This window comes from Columba livia, chromosome Z, assembly GCF_036013475.1.
Source record: "Columba livia isolate bColLiv1 breed racing homer chromosome Z, bColLiv1.pat.W.v2, whole genome shotgun sequence".
Classification (NCBI taxonomy): domain Eukaryota; kingdom Metazoa; phylum Chordata; class Aves; order Columbiformes; family Columbidae; genus Columba; species Columba livia.
In genome coordinates, this window is record NC_088642.1 from 52,498,441 (window position 1) to 52,520,070 (window position 21,630).

The window sequence follows — 21,630 nt, forward strand, 5'->3', positions numbered from 1 at the left end:
TAAATCAGTTTGGTGGTGTTCCTGGGCTGCTGTATACAATGCAAGTAGTTCACCTGCATGCAAGAAGGTAGTCTGTGTGCCTTTTTCACACAGATCCGTCATGTTAGCCAAGTTAATAGTTTGTTGAAATAAAGGTAATATAATACTTTTTAAGGGGGTTTCAATATCAGTTCCTGTACAGGACACAAGTATATTTGTAGTTCTGTAGTCAGTAAATACAGCCATATTTCAATTACAGATACTAACATATCGAGAGCTAATAAGCAACCTCTGCAGTCTTGATTTCATGAATAAGGGCTCCCCAAATGATTTAACAAATGAATGAAACAGGGTTTCCTATTGACTGAATGACAACACATCCAGTTCCTTCAATAAAGTGGAAACTAGTTCCACAAGAGACTGAGAACTGCTGAAGGCAACGATGGTAAGGTTACTGAGGGAAGAGAGAGACAGAGCGAAGAGGTCAGCATCCTGGTTCTCAGAAGAAACAATACTAGATCAGCACCATTCCTGTTGAAATTGTTTTTACAAAGCAGCCAAACTATCAGGGAAATCTCCGTGGTCTTTAAAGAAAATTTACAACGATTAACATCCAGTCTGCTGGATGTGGAAATATTTTTGCTATCTGTTTTGCTTAAACAACCAATAGATACTTGCAGGGCATAATGAAACTGCTCACTATTTATTCTGAACAACTTACATTACACACTCAGGAACACAGAGCTCAGTTTTCACATTAATTAAAATAATTTTCAATTCTCTAGTCTGCTCTTCTCTTCCTTATTTGTGATTTTAGAGTTGATTGTGAGATACTAATAAGGCACAGTCTCAAAGATATACATGTATGTAAAATGCCAGAAAATTCTCTCATTTCAGACAGCCAGTTCAGTGTCTTACAACTACAGCTGTGCAACATCAGTTTCTCCCCTGCACTTGAAGCAGCTGTTCTACAATCTATTGAATTTTGTGTCAGAAAGAAAACCTTGGTCAAAACAAAGCATTAAAATCATGGTCCTTTTTCAAGAAATGACTGAACATCAAGATGCATGATGATACTTTATTGTCCCTTCCTTTCCTCCTTTCCAATTAAAGCTCATTTTATCTGCAATAATTTTACAGGGAAAAACAAACAAACAAGCAAACAACAAAAACCAACAAGCAAACAAACAATAAACCCTCCACCTTGATGTTACAGCATATTCAAATATTAGCCTTTGAACATTTTGATCTCATGGCAAAACTTCCCTAAGAGCCTTCTAGCCCATACAGAGATCAGCAGACACGCACACCTGCCAAAAAAGAGCTCAGCCACTGTTTGGGTAACACGCAGCTTCAGTGGCCATTGCTTATTGTTTTGATCTCTCCAGCTGTTTTGACAATTCTACCTGCAAACATGCTTACTCCTCAGAGCCTCCGTCTTGCTGCCTGAGTACCTTCACTTCTGCACATACGAACCAGGACTTACTGTTCTAACTCTTAAAAGTTTTTTGGTTTTGTTTGTTTGCTTTAATGCTAATGTGAAGTCAAAACAAATGCAAGCACTAGGAAAGGTAAGTCCCAAGCAACCTAGGGGATGCCATCTTAGGGGAAACCAGTTAGAAGTTGAGTCCCAAGTGTATAATAAAATCATACTTTGAATAAAACTTGTTTTTAGGAATATTTATGCAGAGGTATCTTTCTTCAGGTAATACCAGTTTTGGACCAAAATGAATAATCAGAGCCTTCACATAGCATTGACACAACTAAGCATTTTCAGTTCACAGGACTTAAAACCTTAATATGAAAATCTTTTAATATTAAAAGTAGAAAATAATGCTTAGTCTCAACTGCAACAGAGCTGGAACACCAATGAAATATGTTACCCATTCAGCAGATTCTTCAGCAAGTCACAATATTCACAAAATATCAAAGTGCAAATAATTTAACATTTAGTTACTGCTGTCAGTATGGCTGTCGAGTACTTCATCTACTGAAAACTCTGAACAATGGTCCTGACGTGTAGCAGAGTCCACCACTATACTGTAAAGCATACTTCCATGTAACTACAGTATTAAGCAAGAGGATAAGTTTTGTAAGGTGTGCCATTTGGCAGGTTTGTTGAGACAATGGTCATCATCAAACTGTTTATTTAAAATCGTACCTGTTGTAAGTTCAGGTAAAGATTTAAAAAGCATATAATGTAATGAGAAATGCAAGACTCCAGAAAGAACTGTTAGCTGGTATTTTGTATTTACCTTTGGTATTCCAGAAGTGTCAAGCCAGTTCTGAACAATACTTTCCACAGTTAAACCAGATCTTAAAAGGAAAGACAAAAAAAAAATTAGAAGACAGACACAAAAATACGATTTTTTCCACATGACAATTAACCCTTTAGAAGCTGAGGAACACCCTGAATTCCAAGTATTGGTTGTATTGCAGTGGTACTACATTCTTGTTATTGTAGTTAATAATACTACCAGAGGTGATATAAGCAAATTAAAAACAGATCAGCTTTTGTATGCTTAAAACTCACATGATAAAGACAGTGGTTATGAAGATTGACAGAGAAAATGTAAGATGATAAACTGCATTTATGAAACATGTAAAGTACGAACAGGAGTTGTACTTGTTGAGTGAACTTTCTCTTTAAGAGAAAAAAAAAAAATCACACGGTCCATGCAGTGTGCCAATACTGAAAAAGGAACTTCAGTAAACCCTCAATGAAAGTGAATATTCTGAAGAAGCAGAATAGATGTTCATGGTCTTGTGCATGGTAAGACTCATTCTAATACTTGCAGTGTAATGTAGACCCATAACCAACAACAGCCATTTAGAAGCTCTGAAGCAGGAAGAGAAGGAATCCAAAACAAATTTTATTTGAATTACATGACAAATAAGCTTTTTTTTTTTTTTCCCCTAACCCTTGACAAATCTGTGCTCTGGTGTGACCCTAACGGATGTTTATTTATGGACTGTATCAGTGACTAATAAGGATTTAAAATGAATACATCACTCATTTTTACTGAATGTTTTTTAAACATCTTTAAATATTAACTTTCACTATATGCCAATGGGAGGGAGAGCAATCACTGTTATGCCTGACATGCAAATGGGAAACCTAAGGCTTAGAGAACTTACAGACTCTCAAAAGCAGTCAAGCTCAGCGGATGAATCCAAGTTAGTGGATGAATCCAAGTTAGTGGATGACCCTGGTACACATTCACAGAGTAAAAATTTCTATGTGTTTACTGATCATAGTTACAATTTTTAACCTGGCTAGTTTTATTTGGAACAACCAAAATTATTGATATTAATACATGTAACAACAGCACTTTTTCAGACATGGCTTATATACTGGGTTAGATATTCTTATCCTTATTGAATCCAAGATGAAAAATTTACCTTCTGTCTCCAAGCAGAACTATGTGTTAGCATTCTTTGAGGTAGAATTAACAGCAATAACATCCACTCTGCACCATTTTGCTGGGAGATGTGTCATCCCTATTCACACCAAAAACTATTCTGAAGGAGGTCCATTAAAATGAGCAGGTCTACACAACAGAATAAAATTCTGCCAAGGTGAATTAGAGCTGGGAGGATCTGATCAAAATAGAGAGTCAGTTGGCTTTTCATTGAGTGGTTGTTCAACTGTGTATGCAAAAAATAAGCTATCTAGTCTTAATAAGCTTGTCCAACATGTACAGGAATTTTGTAACAAAGGCAAAAACTAGACACCCAAGTGCCTTGAACATAAGTCTTGCCTTACAAATGCTGCCGTTTGTCATTAAGCTACTTAAGATATGCTTGCATACATGGGCTGCAGCACCATACTGAACATCAAATGAAGCTATGGATTAAAGGAAAAGAACATTCAGATTACAATGAAAATAAAGCCATTTATATATGCTTTCATTTTCTATTAGTGGTTTTCTTCATTTTTTGGTCACTCATATCTTAAGGTGTAGGCCAAGGAGGGGTAAAGTGGAAACAGCACTAGTCTATTCACTGCTGGTAATTTTGATAATTTTGATAGTTCATGCAATTTAGGTCCAAGCTTTACTTCAACAGTATCTTTACAAGTAAGAGTTGGTGTACCAGCCTGCCTGAGATGACCTAAGAAGTCCCAGAAGAGAGAATAATTCTCATAGAGACAAAGACATCTTGCCAGTCACTAAATCTGAAATGTCAAAATATATCTTCTATCATTAGGAGACTATAGACTGTCACAGAAAAAAAAAAAAATCCTCTGATCATGTTGTTCAAATAATTGCAGCCCTCAGGCAGAAGCATTTCTACATGGCCAGGGTTCTGAATTTTCATGAAATTACCATTCTAGATTTCTGATGCCTATGTAAATTGATTTCCTACATATAATTGAACACATATACAATGCTTATAATGGGGTAGTCTTTGACATTCAAATGAATTACTAAATATCCAGATTTGGTAATCTTTTATAGTACCTTGTTATTAAATTTAGAGCATTTGACTGCCAGATCCTTCAGGCTATAATTACCTTTACCTTACTACAGTGCTCTAGAAATTGATGTCTAGTCTAAGTTAGTTAGCGGAGTCTCTTTCACAGTGAATGGAGAGAAAGGGAAGTATCTCCAAACAGTCAGTCAGTTCACCTTCCTCAGGACAGATTATGTTTTTTCTTAAGTTCTTATTTCTGTCTGGTTACTACAGAGAGCACATAAAGGACTAGCTTAAAACTGGACATTCAACTTTTATATAGTCGAAGGTAGATCAGGTGTATTGTACCATTTATTCTGTCTCAAGCAGTATAATCAGAATAATAATTTTTTATTTATTATTGTATGGATCAAACCCAATACAGCTTAGTGTTCCAATGCTGAAACAGAGCTAACAGCTAGGGAAAAATACCCTTATTTGTGCATTTAATTTGTCTTACCTAGGGATAAAAAAACACAGCTTCACAATGCCAGTTTGTCCTTTTTCTCCTCCTCCCCCCTCCCCTACCCCCCCCGACATTAAGCTTAATTGAAAGTGTGACATTTCTTCAGAAAAAAAAAAAAAAATCTCTGCAAAATAGTATCACTACATTTATTATGTAGTGCCTTTGTATAATACACTCTCTATTTCTTCCAAAGCCAACAACAGCCATTTCAAAACACTGGCTTTGAAATAGGCTTATGGCACTGAGGGGAATTGCACTATTCTGACACCACACTCATCAAGGCAGAAACACCAACAGTAAGTTGCTCAGCCTCTCCTGAAACTTTGACATTTTTCTCAAGGGCAGAGACAACAATGCTACTATTTCTCTGCCTTGTTTTAATGTTTTGCAGGCATTCACTATTTTTTTCCCGAATATACTAGTAATATGCAGGCTATTGCAAAGGTTTACTCTGAATGTGCTGATAGTCAATCAAAGAGAACTGTGAAGTCCTTGGAAAGGTTTCGACTAACTTGTTGGGCTTAGGATCAAGCCCAAAAAATAGATCACAAGCAGACTGCTATTTCAAAACAAATGTCCTAGAGAAAGGTCACAGAGCCTGATATTTATAGAGGCGGCAGTTCAGTAAAGCATCCGTATTCAGAAAGGGCACTTACCACCTGCTTATGTTGCAGTTAAGCATCTGTAAGGACTTAAATCTGGTGTGTGTGTGATTTCCTGAACAGCCGCCTGGTTTAGATACTGTGTTGGGCTGTGGGATCTGGGTTCAATTGATTAGCTCTACAACAGAGCTCTTACAAGGCTGGGCAGGTTCTCCAGTTGCTTTGTACTACAGATCCCTACTGTAAAATGAGAATGCTAGTACATCCATTATCTCATCCCTTGCCCATTTGTTAAGATGATAAACCAGTCAGCCTAGGAACGCTCTCCAAACAGGAATACATACTGTTAATGGCTAGATTTGATGCCTCAGAGCAAGTTCTGTAAAATACTAACATTATTAATTTGAAAACTAGCATTATAAAATATGTCTGTGTTTATCAAGCTACCATTGCACAACGCCTGAAGGCACTCTGCAAACTTTATCTAAATTCCTCAAGGGGGAGAAACACCTTTGAGAATAACATGTTGCAGCAAATAAACAGTGTACATGAAAGTGTGCAACTTTTCTGTTTGGTTGGTTTTTTTGGTTGTTTCAAGGGAAGATAATAAAACGTCTGCCACATCCGACTGAAAATGCTTCAACAAGCGTGTTTGCCTCACCTAGATATATACATTCATACATGTCAATCATTGTCAAAGTAAGACATTCCAGCTAAAGATGGAGGCATAGTTAGAGCAAATAAAGACTAGTGACTGAATAGTGATTCTGCAGATAAAATTTACTTTGTTTTTTGTCCAGCATATGTACTTTGGCTTACTGAAAAAAAAAAAAAAAGAGGAATCAAAAACACAGCAAAAAATCTTTCCCAATGATTTGCTTTGGGATTTAGGTGCCTACCAGCTTGTCTCAGTCAAAATAACCACATTCATGACAATGTGAGTAACGAAGAAAGCAAGCATGAATGAAAGAGACATGTACCTGTATAGCTGTGTCACTTGAAATTACAGCATTATTTTAACATTGATTTAGTACTTAATTGACAATTTATGAAGACATCTAATGAATGTGGTTAGTAAGCCTGAGTTATTAACAGTAGAAATAGCAAAGCTGCAACACAAGCCTTCCTTTGTATAATCATAGATTATTAAAACCATAGCTTTATTAGTACATGTACTTATTTTATTGAGTGGAATGAAATTTAATAAAAAAATAACACCAGAAAACCACAAAGAACAGAATTGACCTGCTCAAAAAATCCTGCAGTTATGAAGAGCACAAGCAGCTGAATCTCTGATTTATCTGAGGCTGGTGAAACTCACTCTCTGTTACAGGGCCTTAAAAACATACTGTTTGCAGGGCTCACATGTTGGGCAGATGTGGAGAGGATCAATTTACAGCAAAGACTATGGGTTTAAGCCCTGGGGAGAGCACAGCCACTGGGAATTTTATCAGTTTTAGAGCACTGTGATATGCAGTTATATGAGAGGATTTGTTGTTGTTTGTTTTTTTTTTTAAAGTAGAGAAGTTTCAGATTACATAGGAAGAAATACAATCCCTCAGTTACAGGTGGGATGTACTGTAGATTTTCTATAGAAAGGCCAAGGTAATGTAAGGCTACAGACAGTGCATGTTATCTTTTAAAAGGCTTTGAAAACAGAGGAGGATAATGATAGGCCATTAGCCCTTCACGCAAGGAAATAATCTGCCCTAAGGGTAAGTCAGGAAATTTTAAAGAACCAGAAGGGACTTCTAGGCCTGTCTGATGTCAGTATTCAGCTGCAGTCCAGAAACAGGAGGATCCTGCCTTGGAGAATGGATTCCTACTGCTAACATGCCATTAAAATTGAGTCAGAGCAGGAAGTGAAGTAGCCCTATAAACTAGGCATATAATCCTCCTCCTCTGAGCATAAAAGGCCACAAAAATCAATCACTGGCACTTAAGAAGTTACATCTGTATCTTGGAACTGCTCATCTCTGGGAATGTTCAAAAAAAATCTCCTGTAACAAATACGTAAAGGAATTAAGTACTGGAAGAGTGAGAATCTTTTAGATACGGTCTGCTGTATCCAATAGCAGAAAACTAATGATTACAGAAAATTTCTGCACTATTTAATGATTGCTTTCTGCCAATATTAATCCTGTTCTCATTACAAAAGTCTCTCATAAGCCAAATTCTGCTCCTACAATAGCTATACTAGTCTGCTTCTGCTGCCACAGCTGAGGGCAAGACTTGGCTTTGTTTACTACTGCTAAGTTATCTTTTTTTTTCCTAATGATTAAATCCAACATCCATTAAAAATGTCAGTATATTAGAGTGCTTAATATTTTTCAAGCAATAAGTATTCAGTTTTAACATTAAAATTCTACTTGGTAGAATTACACAAGTTTGGAAGGTTTTGTATGTTACAAAGAATTTCATTGCTCTAATATTGAAAAGCATTTCATTCCTACCACTGAATCTTTGTGCAAAAAAGCACTCATCAGTAGGTGATCTCTAAAGATATTTTATTTTTATCTTTCCTCACTTTGATTTTATCTCAGACTAGCATTTGTTACTAGCAACAGAATACATTCAAGAATGAAAAACAACATCTTTGTAGCAGATAAGAAATAAAGGCTGCCTATATATCAAAGTTGTTCTGTTATTCTTGGCATTGCTGTTGATATCTGCACCTAAGGTAATTTTGGCAGTACCTAAGTTCAGATATGTTACATGTCTGACTGTAAAATGAATTACCATAGATCTGAAATGTTGTCCATACATTCTGGAGTATTATGCAATGCAAATGGAGACATATTTCTTCTGCATTAGTCTCACTGAAAGTTTAAAGTTTGCCATGTTTCTAGGCTCAATATTGGATGCTTCCTCAAGTAACAATTTGGACTGGGCTTGGACTTAAGAGAAACACAAGGGAAACAAAGGAAGGAAAACAGAAGTTTTAGTAACAAATCAGTATATAATATGCCACTAAATAATTGTCTTTCCCAGATATTCCATTTGATATTCATGATTCTATTAAGCTGGAAACTCATATCCAATGATATAAACAAAATATCATCCTATGGTACATCACTGGAAAATGTAACACCACCCAAACTAAATTCATGATGCCACAGAACATATTATCTCAATGATCACTAGCTTCTCTGTCTCTGAACCCCTAAGAACAGCAGTTTCACTAAAAAAAATCAATACATTTGAGTTCTATTAATATTTTCTCTCTTTTTTTTTCTGAACTACTCACCAAGATTTATGAAGACGTTTTGGAATCATGCTTCCCAAAACTGCATTTTTCAAATGAATACATTAACTTGAAAAACTATAATATGTAATGCACCACTACAAAAGAATTTTTATTTGTAGCACAGTCAGTAGTAGCACAGAGCAAACCAACAGATAAGCAGGGATGATTCAAAGCTCTGCTGAAGACCAGCTGTATCATTTTTGGCCAGTCACAATCCCATACAGCAGCATTTTGAAGGACATCTCAGGCAATTAAGCCTAGATTTCTGTCAGTGTTTTCCATCCTTTCCCATTTGACACACTGTTTGACACAGAGAGGATGGTTCTAGACTACTGCTTGAGGAAAATCCATCTTCTCTAGTTTCCCAGATCCACGACAAAGCTCTGTGGCCTCCTTAATCGAAGGTGCCATGTGCCAAAATCAGAGATCATTATAATTTGAGGAGGCAGCTGCTTCTGGCACTTCGGATCATGTAGTGAACACAGGTCCTCACTGCTGCAAGTTAAAGGCGCTGCTTGCGGAGAGCATGGGATAGCAACAACACAGCAAGTCTCATATTTTTTGTGTATATATGTCTGAGAATTTTCAGAGAAAGATACACACACACTCTTGAAAAAATAAGCTGAACAATACTAAAAAAAAAGTCCTACTATTTCTGGCTAGCACAGCTGATATTTAAATTGGATTTCTACTTTATTTTTTGACTTTTCTAGCCTGGTTCTCACTTACTTTTTTTGTTCAGGGATGTCTTCCAAGAGCATGCGAAGAAAATCCTGGAAAACAAACAAAGCACCATAGTTAGTATGTTTATGAAGACAAAACTGTGTCTGCATTGCTAGTGAGCAATAAATTTATAAAGACTGCAGATAACAGAATGACAAAAGAAGCGCATATATACACTATGGTGATATACTGCTCAGTTATTTATACAACATATGTTATGTTTGCCAGTTTTCCAACCCACTCAAGTAAAAAGTGTCAATATTGAAAGAATATGGGCTTGAAAAGCCTTCTGGCTATCTTAACAAAATCCCACATTCCCACTTTCATTCTTTCATTTAATCTATAATATAGACATACAATCTATATTTAAAACTGTCAAAAGGCTGCAGATTCACATGATTAAAGGCTAAGAAACAGCAGAATCAAGGGTGTTTATGTTCTCTCCACTGTGCTTATGTTATCACACTGTCTTTAACTTTATATAGGTACATCACATCTACTCATTCTGTGACAAAATTCACAATATTGCTGCCAACCACACCAACTAAGGAGTAAATTGTTCAAGGAAAAGGTAGGTAGAATTTCTTTCCTGGATTTACAAAGAAGGTGCAATGCCAGTGGAACAGGATTACTGTCATCCTCACTTACAAGGGTATGAAAGTTTAGAAAGTTATACCTGACAACACATAAGGTACTCTGACACCCTATGCTATACATGACTTAATTTTAATGACAATCACTGTGACAAAATCCTGTGAATAATCTCATCAGAAGAGGATTTATTAATACCAGTTATTCATGTATATGCTACTTCATAAAGCAATACATCCACTTTATTAATACTAGCCTTTGTGGAGACAAGTTTCATAGGCTAATGATGTTCCTCACTGCAATACAGAAGTGCATGCTGATTTCTGATTGCAAGCACTTGCTCTCTTAAGGTCTTGAAGAATGTTTCCTAAAAGGCAAAAGGCTTTTACTTAAACACCCTGCCATGGCATTCAGCAAAAGATGCTGTTTCTCTGCCTGATATTGGCATTGTTAGGGAACCAAATAAATAGTTATTGCACAACTGAAACTACTGGTAACATGGTTAAGCCTTCCTCCTTCAGATTACAAGTGAGATTCAAGCAATGTTGCAGTGGCTGCAAGATTTGCTTATCACAAAAGGTAAATTACACAGCAGTGGGCTCAGCATTGCTGTGGAAAGAATGCCATCATTAACTGTGCCAGTGGTTGTTCTGTCCTAACTATGGTATATTGCTGACATGATGATGAAGTGTGAAAACCCCTATTTCATACTACTACTTGCAGTTCTGTACCATTACTCTGTATTTAAACAGAGAACTACTGTCTCCTTTCAGTTGTGGAAGCTTTGCTGGAGGTGCAGAGTAAGCTACATGGAAATAAAGAATATGAAAATATCATCAGTAGAGTTGTTTCAAAAGTGTGTGAAAAGTAATACTGAAGTGGTCATCCTTGACACTATTTGCACCATCTCTGTGTACATTAATCCAGCTAGATTCCCTGATTGGAATGCATCAACTTTTTATAATTAATTCTACAGTATACTTGAAGATACCGCTAGTATTAGAAGTGGTTTTATATTCTGTGTATTATACTATAAAATTAAAGATCTCCTTTGTGATTAAAGCAGTCTTCATTTTTCCAAATACCTATTAAAAATAAAGCAGTAACTATACTTCTACACACTTTCTTAAAATTAGGATTAATCTATTCTGTTTTAACTGCTGCTATTTTGATGCTCCAAAACAGAGTAGGAAAACAAATGACCACTTACCTCATATTTGCATGGCTTTTTAATATTTGCCTATTATCAAGTCTGCATGACATCCCATGATAGGTCTGACTTTTTAGTTGCTTATAATTTTGCCAAACTGTAACTATCTGGAGTGAAATTTTATCCTCAGGCTATTTTTTTCTTTCTCCCTGATGAAATGGTTCAGAAGTGTCCAAAAGAAAAGTCGGGGATAAAGTGTTTTTTTTTAAGCTTTGATGCCATTTCTTTAAGAGGTGCTAGTGACCAGGATAATCATAAATAAATGCTGAGTCATATCATAAAACAAATTATAGTTTGTTTTTTGTCTTTGTTGCAAGTAATTCAATGAAGCTAGAAAGAAAACATGAGTTAGAAATCACATGCCACCACAGCGCTGCATTGTTAACAAGGTGGCTTATATACATGCTATTAAATAATCTCACTTCCCTATGTACTCTTGTTGTTCTTCGCTGCCTGGAAACCCGGAGGCTAGAAAACAACTTTTCCCTATATACAGAAACTGTTATTCTGCAGATTGTGGAACTTTATTGACATGTAGCCAAACTGAAAAAGTCCTTGAAAAATGAGTTCACACATGTTCCCTAAGGATTTGCTAGACCCTCCTAATTAAATTCCCTAAAGACTTGTCTGCTCTCACCATAGACCAGACTGAAGCTAACAGTTTTAATCACAACCGCAACTTTGGCCTGCTGCTGAGCAGATCAAATTTGGATACAGATGGTAAACTGAGATCAGGGAGAAGTTTTCTTTGCACTGTTAATGCGTGTAGCACATCTGAGTTAAAGGCAAAGAAAAACGGGGGCCCAATAACTGAGAAGTAGGTTGGGAGAAGTTATTTTGAGAACCCTAAGAAAGAAAGCTACTTGAAGCGCTAATTAGACAGATCTGAGTTTCTACTCTTGAACTGTTTTAGGGCACCAGACAGGTACCTCTCTCTGATCACACATGTTGATAATAAATAAAGAACACTGAATATAAAAGACAAATTATGTCCTCTGTAAGAAAAAATTAAAATCTAGATATTTCAAGTACTCTATGACCAAGAGATACTTTCAGTTAAATTCTCTAACTGAAATAAAAGGAGGTGCATAAGAGCAATGGAGATTGCGTGACTAGAAGTGATACATCTAAAAGGACATTCAGTTGGCAACAAATAAGCTCCAGATGCACTTACGGAAATTACCCACTCAAAGTTCAACTATCCCTATCAATTATGCAGTCTGCAAATGACATAACTAAATGGTAAACGTTACTTTGTCTGGTTTGGGTGGAAAAATAAATAATGAGCACCCTTCCTAGGATCCTGTATGTTTTTAATTCCCTCCCCATTCATCGTCCTGGCTTTAATGTAAGAAAATTGACAACATGTTGAAATCCTTCTCTTGGTGTTTTGCTAACAAGCTCAGATTGCCCCTCCAAAGACAACAACTTACCATGAGTAGGCAAGACTCCCCAGCTATACGCTCTATTATCAGCCAGCAATCATTAGCCAGACAGTTTAGCAGTTTAAACACCAGGCGACAGAGCCACTGACAAGTTCCAGCCAAAAGCAGAATTCATTGCCCATTCACCTCGTGCCAAGGAACTGAATTGAGATCACTAGCAATTCACTGAAGAAAAAATGACTGACTGTTGTGGCAAACCAGAAAACATAGCACATATGAAGACCTGACGAGGATTTCTGGTAAATCTTGTGGATCATTAAGGTGGTATCAGCGCCCTGGATGGCCCTTCCTGGCATTCTGCTGACTGGGGTCATTGTCCCTGTGTAGCACAGCAGCAGAAGGGAACCTGTACCCTACCTGAGCTGTCCAAATTCACAATCCAGTGCTTTCACACAAACCAATCTTAGTAAACTGTCCATACTAACAACACTGTATTTGTCCTTTTAGGTACAGCGTGAATAACTGAGGGAAGCAAGTCTTAAATCACCCCAGCTGTATTTGTAAAAGGGTTTCTGTCAGAGCCTCGAGTCTTTCACAAAATCATCTTTGTGCATGTCAAAACACCTCAAAGCAGATAACTCCATTCAGATAGGTCCTTTCAGTCACCAGATAAATTGGAAAAAGAATGCTGACTGTCACTTAGTCCAATGAACAAAGCATTGGCATTCCCCTTACCTTATTGATGGGAAGGTTCAAACTAGACCCCAGGCAAGGAAGTGAAGACATGCAACTTGAACATGCCTTTAGGTGTTAATTTCAGGTTAAAATGTCTGATCTAGTGAAGCAATCTTTTTTATTGCCTTACACTTGTTAGAATTCAAAAAGATGAACAGAAAGAAAAGCATACTGCATGGTAAATAAAGTGCCTATGAACAATGAACAGAAAACAAAATACCACACAGCTGCTTCACATGAAACACCTATTCTACATAAATGAGGCAAAGGTCTTTGGGAAAAAGATTAAGAAAAGGACAGTGACCCTATAGTAATTGAAAGTTGTCTCATTATATATATAAGGAAAGTGAATGGAGGCTGCACGGTGCACAGCTAACAAAAAAGTAGGGATATGTTCATTTATGCAAGAACTGGAACAGGAAACTAACTCAGTCTGCATAAAACTGCCCCGTCTATTTCTGTTTTCCAAGCACGTGAAAGTGTAGAAAGCAATGACCCCTGTCCTAGAGGCTGCTGTGGATGGGACAGCACCAGAGTCCACACCACACCTCACTGATGTCAACACTTGGTCACTCAAGCTCACAGGTTAGCAAGCATGAAACAGCTGGGGCCAAACTGCAGAGACAAATTTTTGGTTAAATCTTTATGTAAAAAGAAGATTCTAGAGGCTGAGACATCAAAATACATCCACACTACATGTTTAGACTTACTATTCTAATTGCAAGCTAATAAATAGTTGAATGGTGATTTGTGTGTGCAGATACTGATTCTATGAAATGATGATAATAATGGTATGTATGTACCTATGCAAACTGGTGTGCAGGAACATGTTGATATAGGTACATACATAGCAGCCTTGCCTTTAAAACTTTCATGAATAGCATAAATTATTTTTTTTTTGAAGCACTGCCTATTTAACTTTCATTTCACTATAGCAAATTGTAACTCTATCAGATGGATAAACACCACAGATCTTGGTTTATTATTACAGCAGACAGAACTACATGAAAATTAAAGTCCGCAAACAAGTAAATTCCCACAGCTTTGTTCTTTCAGTATAAAACTGAACAATGGTTTCAACTGTTAGGAATATCATCAGCTTGCACTCGTTTTTATTTATTTATAGTCAGTATCACTCTATTAATTATTTTAAAAGTTAATGCAAAACAGTTACTAAATGAATTATCTCACAGAAAGAGAAGTGGAAGATTTTTAAAAATCCTCCTCAAAGATTCCAGACTTGTTTTTCTCGTCTGTTGCTAACTTGACTAAAATAAACAAAAACTACTATTAAAAATGTACTGAACACGCAATCAAAATGGAGGAAAAAGGCAAACTGATTAATGTTTTACATCTGAAGTCATTTCCTTGCACCTGCAGCTACATCTAGGAAAAATACTACAAACACCACTGAAAACAAGACCAGTATTCAGAACATGGGCAATTATTTTCGCTGTTTTTACTTTCCCTCATCCCCACAATTCCTAAAGCTGGGAACTTTTACAATTATTTCGGACAAAGTGAAAGTCAACACTATGATATTTAGACTTACCATTTGTACCTCTATTTCATGTAAACACTGACAGCATGTTTGTTCAAGAAGGAACTTGAATAATAAACTTCGTACTAACTTGACTTCATTGCTTCTGCATTTGCAACTCCTGCTGTGATTGCTTATCTACCTATACCAGACACTGACATAAATACAAATTTTTAAACTTCTTACAAAGAAAGTAAGTGCATTTACAATTGGATATAGCCCTATCCCCTTTTCATTTTTACCATAGTGGCCAAATAACAGGATGACGTTAAAATTCCCTTCCTAGCAACTTCAATGGGAGCTGGATTTAGAATGCTGTGAAACAAGGTAAAAGCAGAAAAAGCACACAATAGAAGTTCTATAGTACTCAGCATTTTCTCCACCAAATCAGGTATCTTCAAACGAAGGAAGGTATATTTTTTGACCCACATTAAGCATGCAGCTATGGACATGTTGCACATATTCAAATAACAAGTAGCCTAAGAAACCTGAAATAAAAGCATCACTCTTGCTTGAATCATTAAAAGACTGAACAATTGTCTATGTAATACGAAAAATGGTTGTTTCTGGGTGCAGAAACAACATACAGTGTTTCATCTTATGAGAGTGGAGGCAGATAAGCTACAAATTGACATTTCATAGCAGAATGATGGATAAAGGGAGAAGTCTAGTAAACGGGTAGTTCAATTACAATGCAATCTAGCTATCACAACTAACAGTATAATGTGCTAAGATATTTTGCAGCATTTAAACAGACACAACTCATCTCACATCAACCAGGAGCAACAAGTTGACTTTTTCTCACCAAAATGTGCGCACCTTTCCTACCTGCAGACTAAAACACTGGGCTGCTTCATGCTTTTAGCAGTTTCATGATTTCTGTAGGTTTCTAGCTTTGTAATAGCAGAGTGTCACATTTATGATTTTGTACACCATAGTGTAGACAAGGCTCATACAGTCACTGGCATCCTCCACATAACTGCTCAGCGTCTCAGTAACATGGTACAGTAGACAGCTGCAGCAGTGGAAACTTTAACTCCGTGAACACTCCAAAAGTTCCTTCACAGGGCAGAGCTGCTGCAATAGAGCTACTATGCCTAACTTCTGGGTGAGTCGACATATGAAAGAATCCATGGGTCTGTGAGCTACTTGTAAGATACGTGGGCATACATCTCACCCCATAAGAGTGAGATTCAAAACAGCAAGTGCAGGAGCAAAGAATCATTGTGGCTGGAAGAAACAGTTACATGTTAGACCCCATTCCATAAAAATCAGAGGCCCTTACTCTGTTTTGCAAGGAGACATTTGTCACTATCCTGAATCCTCTCAAAGACTTCAACCGTAACTTCAGAAAAGACAGACTTCAAAGAAACCGGTTTCAGAAGTTCACTCATACCTCTTCTCTCCCCTCTTCCCCTGCCCCTCACTCTCATCACACTGCTCTTCTAGTGATGCCAACCATTTATCATGTTGTGCCTTTGTTACAGGCACAGCTGGTTCACAGACAACCCCATGAATGACTGTCTTCACAGCATTAGAAAGTCAACAAGCTGCAGTTACATGGTGCAAGCTGGATGACAAGATCTCCTAGAACTTCGGGTTTGGAGAACCATGTCATTCCCTTCTCAAAACAAAACACTGGAGAACAAGACAGCCCCCCTTTTAATGCTACAGCCAGTGGCTACAGGACACTTTCAGAAAGACCTAGGGGGAGGTACATTTCCATTTAGAACCCCAACTGGGTTCTCTGTGTGACAGATGGTACAATATGGTGTGACTTGTTCAATCTTTCTTTTTGAATTTGTTCTATTCTGCATGGTACAATTATACACCATTTATGCCAGCAAGAGAAAAAGCTAAGTCTGTAGTTCAAGTAATTAATATATGCAGTTGGACCTAGGGAGGGCAGCAGATTCTGATTCCTAATTCAACATTATTTTTTACAACCAAGCCTTCACCAATCCAGGAAGAAATCCTGAAGTATGACAACAACTGCTCTTAAGAGTGGGCTGCCACTGCATGGTATCACTGTTAGAGAAAGTCTACTGAAAGAAAGAAGCAGCACATCTTAAACATGCCTTTTAGATTAACACCTCAGTAACAGATTGTTTTAGAAAGCATGAGAGTATGGACCATGATGAGGAAATCTATACAGAGGCTGTGACAAGACTGTAATACAGGTGGGTGCACTATCACAGAGTGATGGGCACATCACTCTCTGACTTGGTGAGAATGAGACTGTCCTCATGAGAAAGACTGTGAAATGATAATCATTGAATGAATTAACAAGCAGAGAGGAAGGAAATAAAGTCAGAAATATAAAATGCACAGACTGTTACAATTTATAGAAGTTTTCAGTTACACTCCTACCTTGTATTTCCTCTCTAACAGAAACAAAGAGGTATAAGGGAAAAGATTGACTGATCACAAGCAAAACCCATGAGCTAAAAGACTACAGGAGACAATTCCAGTATGGTAAACGACCCTGTCTTTGAGAACATCAGCACCTATGAGCATTGACATTTCAAAGGATCAAGTTAAAAGAAGAAAAAAAAAATATTATCAGATACTAGCAGGGTGTCCAATTTATGTATCACCCTGAAAAAATGTCCTGCCCTCTAGCAGGTAGGAATTTCACCAATATTGCCAAGCTACAATTGCATCTTTCTTTTCACCACAGCCAGAAGTGGTGATTTAGAAAGTCAAACTGAACATTTAGGTCCTTTGTTTTTTCAGAAAGTTTGGAACAACCCCAAGCACAGTACCTGAGAAAGGACAAGTTGCCCATGGAACTTATGAACAAATTTTCGTAAAGATGCAAGGTATGAAGCCTCCCCTATTGTCCTTGCCAGAGACCGCAAAAGGAAATAACCCTGTAAGAAATTAAGCCAGAAACAAACAGGATGCTGTGAATCAGCTGATGTCTAGAAGAAAGAAGTCTTTATCATATTAATAAAGCAATTTCAATAAAAATCAGCTGACAGTACTCACCTTCAAATAGTGAACCTGCATGAAGATTTTTTCTGCTTTAAGACCATGTTTGACAACAGATGCTCCAGACTCACTCAGTTCTCCTGTGCTCTCCTTTTTGGGCCTAAAATGGTAACACACTTATTTAAGTCTTGGATAACTAAGTAAAGAACTAACTTCATACATTACATGTTCTCATAGTTGAAAGCATTGTGAATTACATAGTAATTTTAGACACCTGTGACTAGTTCAGTCTTTACCATAAGTAAATAACTTGGCTTAGATAGGCAAAAAAACAAAGAAATCATACTTTTAATGCCATTTTGTACATAGCTGACCAGACAGGTGGGGTATAAATGAAATTCATCACTAAGTTGGTACACTCTTTTTGCTGCCAGCATGAGATCACACTGCATGCCATTCTACAGTGCACAGCTACATTATGAACAAAGAGAAATGAGGAAAAAAAAAGAAATTTTAAGGGAAAGGGATGGATACTGAAGTCATTGCATTCAACTAGAGATATCTCTTCTTATACCTGAACATTGGCTTAACAGTTTACATGACTATACTTGCAAGAATAATGTCTATCACCTGCATGTAATACACTGCAGAAGTTATTATTTTCTGTTTTTAATTTCTGCCATTTGGGATTGGAAGAAAAGCAGTTGAAATGTTAAAAGATCAAGAGTTTCACACACAGGTTTGGGGTTTGCACACAATACTGTCTCGAAAAAACCTACTTCTTCACTGTCTGATCTTAAAATGTAATACAGCATTTGGTATGCCAGAAATCTATAGCAGTAAAGTTTGGAGGACTTCTAGGCTCTTATAAGCACAGAGTGAAACTAAAGAGAAGCTATGCAAACATTTTTTCTTCATTTGTAAGCAGTGCCTTCACAGGCACAGTACTGAAGGGCCCTCTAGCATTTTCTTTCCACCCAGAAAACATCCCCGCTAACAGTGGTCTGAGAACTGATGTCTGTCTTAGGAACCTTACCCTGCAACTGAAACAACCTCTCCAGTTCTAAGTGTTCTAAACAAACACCTTTCCTACTGCTCCTAAAGGACAGGCCACAGCAGTACAGGATTCTTCAAACAACGTGACTCATACACTTCTCACAAGCTAATCCCTGTGATCAAATTTCTTTCATACGTATGTCAGCTTTGAGGAAAACATGCTTCCTTTTTTGTATCCATGTAATGGCTTCCTATTACAGTTTTGTCCAGTGTGCTAAGCTGGTATTTTCACTGTTTAGGCACTGTATTTAGGAACTCTGCACATGAAATTCACTTCACACAGTAAAATCTTCATAAAATGTAACTGTTTGAAATAAAATAGAAAAACAATGTTGTTGTGGTTTAACCTGAGCTAGCAATCACAACTACAACAGCTGCTCCTTCACTCTTCCCACCCCCAAATAGGGGAATCAAAAGGAAAGGGAGAAACCCATGTTTAATAAAACAACAAATAATACTAATATGCTACTACTGCTTCTAATATATATAAAATAATAAAATATACAGTAAGTGATACTCAATGCAATTCCTCACAAGCTTGGTCTGTGCTGAGCAGCCAGTCCTGGGAAGAGAGAGCACCTGAGTGCTAAACAGGAGATCCCAGGGAGAGAGAAAAAAGCAAAAGGACCCAGAGGCCACTGCAAAACGGCAGGATGGCAAAGGGCCAAACCAAAAGAAACCTCCAAACAGAACTCAAAATGGAGCAGAACAGGAAATGATCTCTCAAGCTGGAAAACACAACTCTCCTGAAATACAAAGCATGATGCTAATGGTATGGAATACTCTCACTGATCAGCCTGGATGTCAGTCAAGAGAAGATCAATAACTCTTTTCTTATCCTATGGCAACTCCAGTTCTTCAAGACAATGTAACCATTGCAGACACACTTAGAAGAGCAGAGGTCTACCTATTTCATTCTGCATGAGTCTCCTGGATGGCAGGTCTATTGGCAGTCCATACATAACTCTTCATTGTTCTCTGCCTATGTAAAAAGCCCAAAGTGCTTAATTTCTCTCATAATAGATAGCCCAGTCTATAGACTAAAAAAAGGAGTTTGAGCACAGGCTACAGGATCCACACTAAACTGAAGTACACCCCATAATCACAATTATTCCAAATTACGCAACCATACTTCCTTCCTTCCTCAACCAACTTTGTGCCTGTGTAGATCCTAGTAGGTGACTAGGAAGCAGCATCCCATCTGGATGATGGCACTGCAGAGTTTCTTTCCTTTTGCACATATATACCCCTGATCATGTCTGCAAAAGAGTGTAAATATTCAGAAAGTCACCCTGTTCTCTGCTATCAGTATTTCAGCACACTATTTCAAAGCAATGCTGAGTATATTTACAACACCTTGAAGGTACAGAGACTGAATGTTTGTTACACTGACCTACAAAACCTGGCATCTAACCTAGTTGATGAAGCTAGGCCTAACGCTAAAGCAAGCTGAATCAAAGTATTCAATCTGCTACCTGGCACATTTTAGATAATTAGATAGACAGATAATTAGGTAAATTTCTGAAGGAAACAAAACATGCAGGGTTTGTTTGGTTTTTGTTTTTGTTTTTCCACATGGAGAAGTACATTGTACAAAGTAAAAGTTCACCAGGAAGTCCTTGGTAATTAAATACTCTGATATGCTAGGTAGTCATGCAAACTGATGCAGAGACCACAAGAGACTATCTGAAAGGCATGTTTTCTATAAGTGTGATAGAACTTGTTATTGCACACCTACAGAGCCTTCAAAGAGCATTGCATCAGGAAGAAAATGGACTTGACTCAGGCGGAACTCAGAGACAAACTGAGAATTATTTATCAACACTGTTTTCTCTTCATGAAGAATCACAAACTGAAGTTCAGTCATAGGGACCAGAACATGAAGCAGTCTCACCACCAGCTCTATTCCCAATGAAAGGGACTTCTCTAGTCTTCTTTGCTTTCATAAAATGAAAGACTGAATTAGAATGCTGGTGTTGATGCTTGCCAATAGAATAAGTGCCAGGACATATTTCACAAGTGCTTTTATCCCTGCAAGTTTGCTTCAAACTCTGAGAAAATACATAGTATTCTGTCTGAAGTCTTATTCTATATGAGCACTACAGTGCCACAAATTCTTTTCCAATACTAAGATTTGCCAGTGCTGCCTTTCCGAGTTGCTGTCTGCTGAAAAGACAGTTACTTATTTCTTTCATACCTGCCTTCTTTTTTCACAGGTAGCTTATGTGGTACTACTACAACATAGTATTAAATATCCACAAGAAGAAACATCATGCTGATGATCAGTTTGCTGAGTGGCTTTCACCTAGTCTGAACAGGTACGTATTTGCTGGATCAAAAGTTAATAGGATCAGCGGTCAGGTTTTAGGCAGGGTTTTCCTGCTGTAAGGAGAAAGCACAGAAAATCTTATGATCATTCAGCAGGGAACAAAAAAGTAATTGAAGAATAAGCTTATGCTTGGGAAGTGTGGGTTGGCTGTTCTTTTTTATCTTCCTGACATAATTATCTTTTAGGTTTATTATTCTTATATAAAAACACAAGCCTGAACCAGCATAAGCCTCAGTATAAACTCAAAACCCAGTGCAATGTCAAGACTGAAATTTTCTCTCTTACATACCAACTCTGGAAAGCACATGGACACAATTTTACAAAGAAAAAGGAAAAAAGAAAAAAATTAAAAAACAGTAAGGATATGAAGAGACAACC

General features: G+C 37.3%; 1 protein-coding gene across 30 annotated transcripts in view; it reads right to left on the minus strand.

Annotated features, from left to right (window-relative positions):
- AOPEP (aminopeptidase O (putative)) overlaps positions 1-21,630 on the minus strand; it is a 191,473-nt gene that overhangs the window by 94,102 nt on the left and 75,741 nt on the right. For all 30 annotated transcript variants that reach the window (XR_010468925.1, XR_010468924.1, XR_010468927.1 and 27 more), the window contains exons 8-11: positions 17,925-18,027; positions 17,699-17,806; positions 9,479-9,522; positions 2,235-2,295 (exon numbers count right to left, since the gene is read on the minus strand). Coding sequence is in view for 16 of the 30 variants with exons in the window: in XM_065045811.1 (XP_064901883.1) it covers positions 2,235-2,295; positions 9,479-9,522; positions 17,699-17,806; positions 17,925-18,027 (316 nt within the window). In the remaining 14 variants the exon portion in view is untranslated. The remainder of the gene's footprint in view (positions 1-2,234; positions 2,296-9,478; positions 9,523-17,698; positions 17,807-17,924; positions 18,028-21,630) is intronic.